This window comes from Lampetra planeri, chromosome 33 (assembly GCF_965212315.1).
Source record: "Lampetra planeri chromosome 33, kcLamPlan1.2.h2, whole genome shotgun sequence".
NCBI classification, from domain to species: Eukaryota; Metazoa; Chordata; class Hyperoartia; order Petromyzontiformes; family Petromyzontidae; genus Lampetra; species Lampetra planeri.
Genome location: NC_136139.1, coordinates 10,963,717 through 10,976,483, shown reverse-complemented (window position 1 = coordinate 10,976,483; position 12,767 = coordinate 10,963,717). Strand labels below are relative to the sequence as shown.

Here is a 12,767-nt window from a genome sequence, read left to right as displayed (position 1 = left end):
GGGGCCCTTAATTAGCTCCAGCTGTTTCGCGCAGCGCCGGACAGTGGCGGCGGTGAGGAGGAGGAGTGGCGCTCGGGGTTTCTGCATTCCAATCAGGGCCCCGGCGGTCGTAATCGAGTTACAATTGTTCCGTATCGATGATCACAATCAGTCGGGAAGGGAGGGGGGGGGTCCTCGGATCGTGGCTGATGTCGAACGGTCGAGGGGAAATATATTTCTTTTAATTAAAAAATTGTTTCAAAAAAAGTTTCAGTTTTTGCGCACTTAGGGTCTGGCCGCAATAATTACTGACAAACAGTCACCGGCTCACAGTTGACACAAAAGGATATTAATCAGCACGTGCTCACTCCCAGGGCCACGGAAACGATTGAACGGGCGATAGGATTTCCCCCACGTCCCGGCGGGGGAGGGCCTTGCCCGTCCCGCGTTTACGACGCTGTACAGCGGTGCGTCTGGCTTAAGCAGGGGGGTCGCAGACGGCAGCTGAACTCCGAACGGAGGCATTTCTTTTCGTTTTGCTGTAAAATTGGAGGAGTTAAGGAAAACTTTGGAATGAGCGCAGTCGTGCCAGTCGTGGCCGTCTCGTTAAAATTGGTTGGGAATTTGTTGGGAGTGGGGGGCCCGTGGGGTGGGGGGGGGGCGCAGCGGGCGGGCGCCGCTTCATTGCCGCGTTACCTGCGGCTGGTCGGGCCTCGTCCCCTCCGTCCTGGTGGGGTCGTCTCCGGGGATGTCGCCGCCGGCGGGGCGACGGCCGCCCCCGTCGCCCCGCGCCCCCCGCGCCCCCTCGCTCAGCTCCCGCCACAGGCGCTCCACGCGCTCCAGCTCGCCCTTCAGGCCTGCGGGGCACAGCGAGCGAGGGTGGCTTCGGAAAACATCGCGAATCAATATTTCATTACGGGCTTAATCTCGGCCGGGGCAGAGAGCGTCTGGCGACAAATTAGCGCTGGTTAGGGCGAGATGCTCGTGATTAGAGGGCTCACGCCCTGGCGAAGGAGTCATTTCGCCCGATGCTATGCGGCCGCATGCCTCCCCGTCGCGTGGACAAATTGCGTCGGACGAAGGCGGCATCTTCGCTCATTAATTCGGAGGCCTCGTGCAAAGAAAAAAAAAAACACGGGGATCTGTTGCAATTTATAGGGTTATCACCCCAGGCGCGAGGCAGCTAAATTGTTTCTGATTCTCCTGTCGGGCACCGAAGAGCGTCGTGGGAGAGGCCACTCGTGGGCCTTGCCGGGGGAGAAACGCAACGGGCCGCTCGGGCGAGCGCGACAAATCTCGATTAAGCCTCCAATTAGCGACGAGTGGAGACCGCGGCCGCCGCGCCATGGAGGAGGAGGAGGAGAGATTCGGTTTTGCCTCCCCGGTAGCGAGCGAGCGGGATTAGTGTCGACAACTTACAAATCACGGACGCTTGCGCCCAGCGGGACTTTTTTTTAGGAGCGCACTCATTCCTTTTTTATATTCACCGTTAATCACTGCGGTGGGAAAATTGAAACGACATCATAATTGGTAAAAAAAAATGTATTGCCACCCACCCCCACACCATTCCCCCCTCCATCGTCATTGGTTGAGTAGAAATGAAAAAAAAAGCCAAAATGCTCGTCAGACAAAGTAAAATATAAAATGTAATCTAGACTTTAAAATAATAGCCTGGAGAAATGTAAATTACGCAGGAAATTACAAAAGTGTAGCACGGTCCAACTTGCAGAACGTGCGCGGGGGATAGCGGTGCATTCTAATTTCTGAGTGGGGGGAAGGATGGGGAGGGGAAGGAGGGGGGGAAGGAGGGGGGGAAGGAGGGGAAGAAGGAGGAGGGGAAGGAGGGGGGGAAGGAGGGGAGAGATCCATCTACCATCTCTCCCGGACGTCCATGCCAAGGGTGGTGATGAGGCGTTAAGCAAACAAGGCAAAAGCTCAGGGCCCCAAGCAGTTGCTTTTTGTAAATTGTTTGTTGTCCTTCCCCCGCACCTCAGAGCATGGTTGGCTACGTACGGTGGTGCGAAATAAGTGTGGCATAGAGACATATACAGAGATCAAGGGCTTCGCGGGGAAAGTACCAAAGGGCTGCACGAAATATGAGCTCGATTGAAATCTTCATCAACAACAAAAAATCCAATTATCCCGAAGAAGTGAATTAATCTCTCTCACCCTTCCCTGGTCTGTAATCTCTCTCCCCTCATCCATCTCCGTCTTTGTATCTCCTCTGTACTGTGTCGCCACGTCGCGACGAGTTTACAACTCGAATGGGGGAGCGGCACCCTCGCTGGCTCTGCGGCCCCCACGGCAGCGTGCTGGGCGCGACCCTCTCCTCTCAACACCGTCAGCCATGATCAATCCACTGCTGGATGAGGCCCCCCCCCCCCCACCCCCACACACACCGTGGCAGCCAGTGGGGGGAGTTATTCGGCCAGGTCAGCGGTAGGTTAGCGGTCGGGGAGCATGGACGTGGGAGCGTAGAAATGCAGTACAACAATGGGTTTTGCTGCGCTTGCCCACAGTCGCCCACAACCGCACAGCCTACAACACCTGCTATGCAGGGTGCTCGTCAAATCGACTATTCTACTCGTGCGTGTGATGGCAATGTGTTCAGGAGCTAAATGCCAATGTCGCGGTCTGCTGCTGGCCTCGACGAGAGGGCTTCAGCAGCGAGAGAGAGAGAGAGGAGTTTGTGTCGTGTTGCCGTTCCTCCTCCGCTGAATGAGTGCCGACCACAATGGGTTCAGTGTACGGCCTATCGTTACTTTGCTCAGATCGGATCGGGCGCCACCTCTACACACCGGCGTTCTCAATCGCCCAGCAACCTGCGATGGACAAACGAGGCTTTGCTAATTAAGCTGATTACACAATCGAAGAGCAGCATTTCTCTGTGTCCGCAGGGAGCTGCCACTCAGTTTTCTCCGGCCACGACACCTTTCTCACACCCCCCCCCCACACACACCCACCTCTGTCACATCCGAGCCGTCTCATTAATGTATCGCTGTCACATCGGTTTAATATCTCCGACTCGGGGCGCAAGCTGAAATATTCGCGACGGGGCTGTTCTCACGGTTTGCCGGCTCGCGGCCGCGGCTGCGCCCGCGAGCCAAAGGCGGCGCGACCGCCTTGTGCCCGACGGGAACTCACCGGACTGGGCGAGCTGCGGCAGCGAGAGGAGCGCAAGCCCCTCGGCCAGCACCAGCTCCTTCGCCGCTCGGTGAGCGTCCGGGTTCAGCTGCAACGTCTGCTGCCAGAAAAAGAAAAGAAAAGGGCCCACGGGGAGAACCGGCGGAGATCGGCGTTGTTGTTGTCGTTGTTGATGTTTATAATTTTGGGACGGTGCGATTGTCTTAAGTCTCCCTAAGGCATGGCGCGTGCGTGTGCACGCGTGGCGGGGATAAAACGTGGGTGTGTTTCACGCTTGCCGAGACGTTGAACCAAGCGTGGCAAGAGTTGGCCATAGTACCCACTCTAGCCGCTCTCTGTGGCTCCGTCTGGCGGAGGCCTTTCCCACAGCAGTAGCGCCAGTGAGCAATTGCAGGGCTGCGCCTTTACCTGTTATTACTCTAACGCCGTGGAGCTTATCTCAATCGTTTAGGAGTAGACTGTTGTGAATCACGAGGCAATAAACGAGGCATTAGCGGGCTGCCCTGTCCGCTTAGCATTGACGACGGGGACAGCTCTTTAGCGAACGCTGCTGGAGCGCCGGCGACTCGATGAGCGTGCGGGGCGAGGAACAACGTCCCGCTCGTGATGGCGCTCCTGGAGCCCGGCTCGATCCCGCGCCGTGGCTCCGCCATACAAGCAGAGACACCGGTGGCCCCCCACCCCCCACACAAGCGCTGTTGTGAGCGGAGCCCACGAAGGTCGGCACGGCACCGCGCGACGGGGTGCCGTGGCCGGAATCACGCTCAGCCGCCTTTGTGTCTCCGGGCACAGATGGTTTAACTACAGCACGAGGTGCTTCATTAAGGGCGGGACGAGCACCGGTTCAGGTAATCGTCACCAGGAATCGGGCTCGGGTCGCCGGGTTCGTAGCGCCGCTCGCTGACCGTGGCAACGCCGCTCCGCGCAACAGAAGGCAGCAGCGTTAAGCAAATGTTTTAAGCGGAGGGCTCGTAGCAACGCGGTCAGCTCCTGACTTGATTTTGAGAATTTATAAAAAGGGGGGTGCTGAGCTTCGGGACTTCAACCCTCCCCCAGCCGCCACCACCTGATGCTACGGGTCTGTAACAGGATGAGAGAGCGTGCGTGGTCGTCATCACCACCTCATCCCTCCACCACCACCACCTGCACCTCCTCGCTGCACCGCCCCCCCCCCCCCCGCCCCCCCCCCCCCCCGTCTGAAGTTGAACACCGCTGGGGTTCGTGACTGGCGGGGCAGCGGCAATCCCCACGGGGGCGGCACGAGCGGCGGGGAGGACTTCGAGGGTGCGAGGAAGTCTGCCTCTGCCGATCGATGGCCAATCACTCCGCGGCAGTGCTGGTACGATTGGGGATATCGTGCGGATGGACGGGACAAAGAGAAAGTTATTTTATGTTGGGCGTCGGCGTCTGATTTTGGCATTGGTGAGGTCCTGGGGTCGATTACAGGTTTCAGCCGCTGCCTGTGATTGAACCGGGTTCTCAAGTGTAGCGAGCTGATTGGCTCACGTAGAGACCCATAGGCTCACATAGAGACCCATGGATTCACATAGAGACCCCTAGATTCACATAGAGAACCATAGACTCACAGAGATCCCCATAGACTCACATAGAGAACCATAGACTCGCACAGAATCCCATCGACTCGTATAGAGACCCATAGACTCACATAGAGACCCATAGACTCACATTGAAATCCATAGACTCGTATAGAGACCCATAGACAGACATAGAGATACATAGACTCATTTCGAGACACATAATTTCACATAGAGACCCATATACTCCCATAGAATCCCATAGACCCACATAGAGGCAATTTGACTCACACAGAGACTCGTATAGAGAGCCATAGATTCACATATAGATCCATAGAATAACATAGAAACCCATAGACGCCCATACAGACCCGTAGACTCAAATACAAACCCATAAACTCAGAGAGACCCATAAACTCACGTAGAGACACATTAATTCAGGTTATCCCATTGCAGCGAGTTGATGATCTCAGCTCAATCCTCAATTAGGTGAAATTTGGTTCCGAACTTCATTTGGCTGAATTCCAGCTGTGAGAATTACAATGTAGGGGTTTGACCGTCCTGCGATGAACGTCACTGCCAGTGAGACGGTTCTATTTGGGGACCGGTGGTGCACCTCCGAGGTAGCTCTGTGACATCTGCTTATCGCGGGGTCGTATCCTGCTCCGCGACAGCTCCAAATTAATTATTCAGCCCCTGACACGACGCCGGGAGCGAGGTCAGAAGAAACATTGGGGACACTGGGGATGGTAAAAATTAAATGAAAATAAACCGTAGTGTGGGATGGATCCGAAAAGGTGGACGAAAGATTCTCGATGAACATACGGACGGGAGGACGAGCGATCCCCACGCGGCGAACGGACAGCTGGGCCCAGGCGTAATTCTCGCGAGTTGTTTAAAATGCTCAGAGCTGCACGCGGAGGTTGCAGAGGTCACAAAGGTCACGAAGGTCGCGACCCCGATGCTCGCTGCCACATCGCCACAACAGCCATGGAATGAGTGAATGCGCGAGCAAATGAATGAATGTGAACGAGCGAGTGAGGAATGAGAATAAAATTATTGAATGAATGCATTAGTGAATGAATGAGGGAATACTTGTGGAGCATTTGAATGAATGTGAGTGAATGAAGGAATGAATCAGAAAGCAAGTAAGTTAATGAATTAACAAGTAAATGAATTAGCAAGCGATCGGACGAGCGAGCGGGTGCAAAACGTGAAGGAATATATCAACGAATGAGCGAAAGGTGATGGCACGGGTGGGGGGAGTGGGGGGTGGGGGGTGCTCACGGGGCTCGGGGCGTCGGCGGGGTCATGGGGGGGCGTCCACTCGTGCAGGGCGCCGGCGGCCGCCTCCACCCAGCCCTCCAGCTCCCCCAGCCGCTGGGCAAACAGCTGCGAGACATCACGCAGCAGCAGCAGCAGCAGCGGTGGCACGGCCGTGCGCATCATGCGGGTGAACCGTGACCCTCCTCCAAAACCACGCTCCAGAGAGATGTCAAAAGACAAGGCGCCCTCCTCATGTTCCTCCTGCTCCTCCTCCCATTCATTCTGGTATTGACCCTATCTCTCCTCATATCACTCTTCCCATTCATCAAATTATTCCTCCAACCAAAATCTTACACCTCCTATTCCTCCCATTAACCATCCTTTACCTTCTGCAATCGCACGTCCGATTACTACGGTTGGCAATGTACGGTTGTCCCGGCGCGTGAGTCACCGCGCGGGATCCCGTGACGATTCCGACGACGATTAGCGCCGTGCCCAACGGCGCTTGGGGGTTTAACCGGGCTGCTCTGGTTCGGCCCATGTTCTTGGGACAGGCACCACAAGTGACACGGCGAGCGGCCGCGTGGACCCCGCGGCCGAGCGCCGACACCTCGTCACGAGGCCCCCATCCTCGTCACGGAACCAGCTCCGCGTCGCTGAACCTCATCACGGCCGCCACACTTAACCACGGAACCCAACTTAAGAGACCCACAATTCATCGCACCGCCACCACCACCACCACCACACTATTGAATTCACAACTCATCTTTTGAAACGAGCATCACATCATTGCACCGCCATCTCGTCACGCGAGAGGTCAACCTCAGCCCCCCCCCCCCCCGCCACCCCCCCCCACTTTATCTGAATATTGTAGGGGTGGGGGACAAGAACCGGCCCAATCATTCTCATGTTTCAACGGACGTTGGGCTCTCGTGAGATCTTGGCGGGGCGTCACCTCGACTCTGCGTGCGACGTCGGCGTCCGGGTGTCCCTGGAGACAACCGCGGAGCTCCTCGCGGAGTCGCCGGGCTCCTGTGGGCGACACGGACACGCGGGTGAGCGCCCCTCGCCCCAACGCTCGCCCCACTACTCGCCTCACCGCTCGCCCCACCGCTCGCCCCACCGCTCTCCCCACCGCTCGCCCCACCGCTCGCCCCACCGCTCTCCCCACCGCTCACCCCCACCGCTCTCCCCCACCGCTCACCCCCACCACTCGCCCCACCGCTCACCCCACCGCTCTCAACCACCGCTCTCCCCACCGCTCCACCCACCGCTCGCCCCACCGCTCGCCCCACCGCTCACCCCACCGCTCATACCACCCCTCGCCCCACCGCTCTCCCCACCGCTCTCAACCACCGCTCTCCCCACCACTCGCCCCACCGCTCTCAACCACCGCTCTCCCCACCACTCGCCCCACCGCTCGCCCCACCGCTCGCCCCACCCCTCACCCCACCACTCATCCCACCGCTCTCCCCACCGCTCTCAACCACCGCTCTCCCCACCACTCGCCCCACCGCTCATACCACCCCTCGCCCCACCGCTCGCCCCACCGCTCTCAACCACCGCTCTCCCCCACCGCTCGCCCCACCTCTCGCCCCACCGCCCGCCCCACCGCTCTCCGCACCGCTCGCCCCACCGCTCTCCCCACCGCTCATCCCACCGCTCATCCCACCGCTCGCCCCACCGCTCTCCCCACCGCTCGCCCCACCGCTCATCCCACCGCTCGCCCCACCGCTCGCCCCACCGCTCTCCCCACCGCTCGCCCCACCGCTCATCCCACCGCTCATCCCACCGCTCATCCCACCGCTCATCCCACCGCTCATCCCACCGCTCTCCCCACCGCTCGCCCCCACCGCTCGCCCCACCGCTCATCCCACCGCTCGCCCCACCGCTCGCCCCACCGCTCGCCCCACCGCTCTCCCCACCGCTCGCCCCACCGCTCGCCCCACCGCTCGCCCCACCGCTCGCCCCACCACTCTCCCCACCGCTCTCCTCACCGCTCGCCCCATCGCTCTCCCCCACCGCTCGCCCCACCACTCGCCCCACCGCTCTTCCCACCGCTCTCCCCACCGGTTGGCTACGTGCGGTGTGGAAGAAATCCAACGTGCATAAGTAGGTAACAGTGCGGAGACGGTGCGGGGAGTGGTGTGGTGACCGTGACGGTTCATCAAGGAGCCACTCCGAGGCGCCGCACAGAGTAACCCGTGACATTGTCTCCAGCCGCGCACGAATCGCGCGGCGTTCGGGCGCTCATGTCCCACGAGCCTCGTCTACTCCGAACACTTCTTACAAACCGCCCGAGCCTGACTCAAAGCTAAAGAAGGGAGCGACCGAAATCGCGACAGGCGGTGGTTCCACGATTGTGTCGGCGCTAACTTGCGCGCGCGCTCCGTCGCTACGCGGGGCAGGGTTTGGCGGGCCACAGGAAGAAGGAGGTCCGCCGATCGGGCCGCTCACCCAGGTGGTCGAGTGCCGGCGCGGTGGCGGCGAGCAGCGCGCCCTCCTGCTCGTCGTCCGACGACGCGTCCGGGAACGTGTCGTCGAACGGCTTCCCGGTGAAGCCCGCGCCGTGGCCGCCCCCCGTCACCGCGCCGGCGCCGGCCTCGGCGTCGGGGCTCGGCTCGTCCCACGGCACCGGAGTGCCGTGGCCCTGCTCGGGGGAGCCGGGGTCCGACGCCGCCTCCGACAGCTCCCAGTCGTCCAGGTCCCTCGCCGCCGCGTGGAACCGAGGTGGCGGCGGCGGCGTCAGTAGCGCCAGGTACTCGGCAGACTCGCGGCGCGACGGGGAGGCTGGGTCGCGGGGCAACACGCCGGGGCCGCCGGAGAAACAGAGGTCGCCGGGGTCACCGGCTCTGCCGCCTCCAACTGCCATGGGCGGAGAGAAGGCAGGGCGGGTTAGCGGCGACCGTGTCGCCAAACGTCCACCAAGCTGTGAACATGAACCTGCTCACGCCTGAGACGGTGGAATGCTTCGGTTACACAGGTCATACACCGTGACCGGGTGGAGGTAGCGAGGGTTGGTGAGCGTCGAGAAGCAGCTGTACCCTGGCTCTTCCAGGAGAAGGTGGTACAGCAAAAATGTGGATTCCACCTGTTCCCTCTGTATGGGATAGAGCGTTTCCCCCTCGCATGCGGTTTCCCTGGGTTTTCCGGTTTCCTCCCACATGTAAACACTGATTGACTAGACGATAACACCTTAATATATAGAGGACTGCAGAGCATGGGAAATTGTTGGCACCAGCAACCGCGTGGCTGCCTTATTGTGTGTCTTGGTTCCTTGCGGTGTCGAGATGTTACGGATCTCGTTTGTTACACAAATCAGGAAAGATTCTCCGAGTGCGGGTGCGATGGTTCAGGAGCGTGCTGTGGTGAGAATGTTTGTTTGACCGTTTCCAGCAGTGAGAGTTTGGCTTTGTGCGGGACACAATCGGAGTGCCTGGAGAATGCCCAGCAGCATGCAATGCGGTAACACCATGGAGCTCTCTCACACAGCCGGGGTTCAAGAGCTCACGAACCCTCGGTGGTGAGATGGTAACTACCTCGCCTGGTATACAGGAGGTCGTGGGTTCTATCCCGACTGTGACGCCTGCTGTATATTTGTAGTTTGCATGTTCTCCCCACGGTCGTGTGGATTTTTCTCTGGGTCCTCCGGTTTTTCACTCCACATTTCGAGACGTGTGTTGAGAGTGTTCGTCTCTTGCTATACATTTCCACGTGATAAGCCACGTCGTCGAGGTATTAGGTGTGGCCAGGTAGCTTCTGAAAAAAGGCTAGATTGCTCAGTGGGCCTTACCTGGTAAAATAAAAAAAGAGTTTCGTTTTTATCCATCATAGAGGTATTTTGGGTTAAGTTTTTAGTTTAGTTAAGAGAGTGAGTGAATACTGTAGGCGTTCTAATGATTTAAAATCTGTGTCTAGCCTTTTTTTCGATTTAAAGCTTTCGTGACTGCAGGGATTAATCTTCTTGGTTCTTTCGGTAAAGTCACGTAGAAGGGAAATTATAAAATAATAAAAATAAAACATAATCCATACACCCAGCCATCAGATTCACAATGGAAGTCGAAAAAGATGGCAAGCTACCCTTTTTGGATGTCCTAATTAAAAGGAGACCTGATGGTTCAATGAGCCACTCTGTCTACAGGAAAGCCACCCATACGGATGCTTACTTAAAACCGGATTCCCACCACCATCCATCCCAGAAGAATTCCCTCATCAAGACTCTACACCATAGAGCCCAATGCATCTCCGACCAGGAACACATTGCCAGTGAACTCAAGCACGTACGCCAAGCTCTTAAGGCTAATGGTTACTCCGACTACACAATCCGCAAAGCCATCACTCCAACCATCAAGAAAAATCCTGTTGAGGAGCCTTTCAAAACTATCACCTTACCCTACATTGTTGGGGTCACAAAAAATATCTCCAAAATCCTGATTAAACACAAGATCCAGGTCCGATTCAACACAGTACATAAAATCCGTGATCTGGTCCCGTCTGTAAAAGATGTGGTTCCAGACATACAGTACCCTGGCGTCTACAAACTAAGTTGCCTCTGTGGTAGCAGTTACATTGGAGAAACCAAACGACATGTCTCGGACCGCATCCGTGAACATAAAGCAGACCTGAAACACGGTAAGACAAACACCTCAGCCGTGGCAAATCACTGTTACAATTCAGTGGGCTCACATGACATTGACTTCTCCAAGACAGAGGTTCTCTGCAAGCCATCTGGCTACCATGAGAGATTCGTTAATGAGGCGATCCACATATACAAACACAGAGACAATTTCAACCGAGAAGATGGATTCTGGCTCAGCAATCATTGGAAGGACGTAATAAACCATTTCGGATCTTAACTCATTGTGTTCACGTTTACGGTGACTTTCAGACCGCAGTCCACTCACTGGCATTGTTATTTGACCATATTTCACCACCAGTGCCGGATTAAGCTAGTGTCGGGCCTGTAGCATATGCTATAAAGGGGCCCTAAATAAAATAAATAAATAAATATTGAAACACTCATTTTTTACTTGCATAGTAATATAGTTGTATTTTTTTATTTGCTATACAGCCAGATAATACGACAAATCACTAACCTTAAACACCCAGTCGTTCATAAAAGTTGAAGGCGATGTAGTACTATAGTAATAGAGCAAGTGCAGAATCACTGAACCGGAATTGGTAGCTTGAAAGCATTTAGCACTGGGCCCTTGAAAGTGCAGGGCCCGTAGCATACAATATGTGCTACTAGGATAATCCGGGCACTGTTCACCACGCCATCCCACAACAATAACAATCGTGGTAGCAATGCGGATGTGGCTTGTGTATCCTAGGAAATGCTCGGCGAGTCTCAGGTCTCTTTCTCAGGTGGCTGCTGCCACGTTGGGGCGTTCTGCAGATGAGTAGCGTGGGGAAGGAGGAACCGCCCCGTGCAGTGAACCCTTCCAGACAGTTGTCACCTGTGCACCTTCGTCGACACGTGGAAAATATCGTCAGGTCCCGCATTGTTACATGTCAGGGCTCTGCGACACACTCGACCACTTATTTGGTCAAGGCTTAACAACATCGTTGGTCACGGTTCAATCCGCCGCTGGACGTCGCCACCTCTCCGGGTCCCCGAGATGCAATGTTCCATCCTGGCTCTCCGGGGGGCAAGGAAGCCGACTTCGTTGCTCCATCTCCGCGGTGGGGGGGGGGGGGGGTTGTCGCTCTTGACAGTAACCTATCTACGTGACTCTACCGAGAGACCCAAGAATATGAATTCCTGCAGTCACAAAGGCTTTAAGTCAAGATTAAGCCACCTCTACGGGGAGGGTTTCCACACAACTATTCGATCTTTTAACAAACTTCGAGACAAGAAGGCTCATCTGATCGAGTCGCTCACATTCCTGAAGAGATGCCACGACACCAAAGTAATACCGATCTCCTTCACACTCACATCTCCTGCTGTCACTTCTCCCAATGCGAAACGGATCTTTTTCAGGGCCGGCCTAGCCCTGATCTCAGAGAGAATAAGATTGCTCCGATTTAAACTATACAATTTAGATAAGACTCTCCTGAAATCACACTTAACACTGATGGAACAAAAATGTCTACATCTGATTGGGAACATGTAGATAACATGACAGCCTCTTCAGCCGCATCAATGTCAGCTAAATGCAAAGATCTAAATGCTGATTTACAAGTTCAACCTCCTTTCCAAGAAGAAGCCATATCCACATTTCAAAAAGTTAGACATTGACAATATTGTTATCAATCAGACTAACAGACCAATTTCAGACAGCCTAAAATCGGTTCTAGCCAAAGGATTGAATTTCGCAGTCACCCCTAAACACATGCCAGTTGATGATATCATTGCCCAGGTCGACGTAACCCTTAAGGGTTTGGGACACATTACTGCAGACGCGGCAAGATCGGAAATCGCTGTAATCCTCAAAAACGCTAAGACACCTATTAGCAACATCAGTAAAGATGAGCGCTTTGAGCTTTCTCAATTAAAAAAGAGAGATGACATCTTCATCCTCTCAGCCAACAAGGGCAATGCCACAGTTATCATGGACAAACCACCTACAATAACAAAATTCAGGACCTACTTAATGATGGTAGCTATACCAAAATGAAGAGATCCCACCAACCGCCTCGTTACAAAAACCAACAATATCATCACTGATTCGACATCTTTGATCGAACCAACCAATCGGGTTTCCTTAAAACCCTCTGCTGCTAGGCCACCCAGATTGTATGGCTTACCAAAAATCCATAAAGAAGGAACACCCCTTCGTCCTATCGTCTCCACCATTGACTCACCCACCTACAAACTGGCCCTATTTCAGTCTGAGACCT

General features: G+C 55.7%; 1 protein-coding gene across 1 annotated transcript in view; it reads right to left on the bottom strand.

Annotated features, from left to right (window-relative positions):
* The window catches only part of LOC144729841 (uncharacterized), a 105,255-nt gene that overhangs the window by 68,118 nt on the left and 24,370 nt on the right, over window positions 1-12,767 (bottom strand). The window contains exons 6-10 of the mRNA XM_078610358.1: window positions 8,382-8,789; window positions 6,880-6,956; window positions 5,946-6,050; window positions 3,124-3,223; window positions 676-836 (exon numbers count right to left, since the gene is read on the bottom strand). Coding sequence (XP_078466484.1) covers window positions 676-836; window positions 3,124-3,223; window positions 5,946-6,050; window positions 6,880-6,956; window positions 8,382-8,789 — 851 coding nt within the window. The remainder of the gene's footprint in view (window positions 1-675; window positions 837-3,123; window positions 3,224-5,945; window positions 6,051-6,879; window positions 6,957-8,381; window positions 8,790-12,767) is intronic.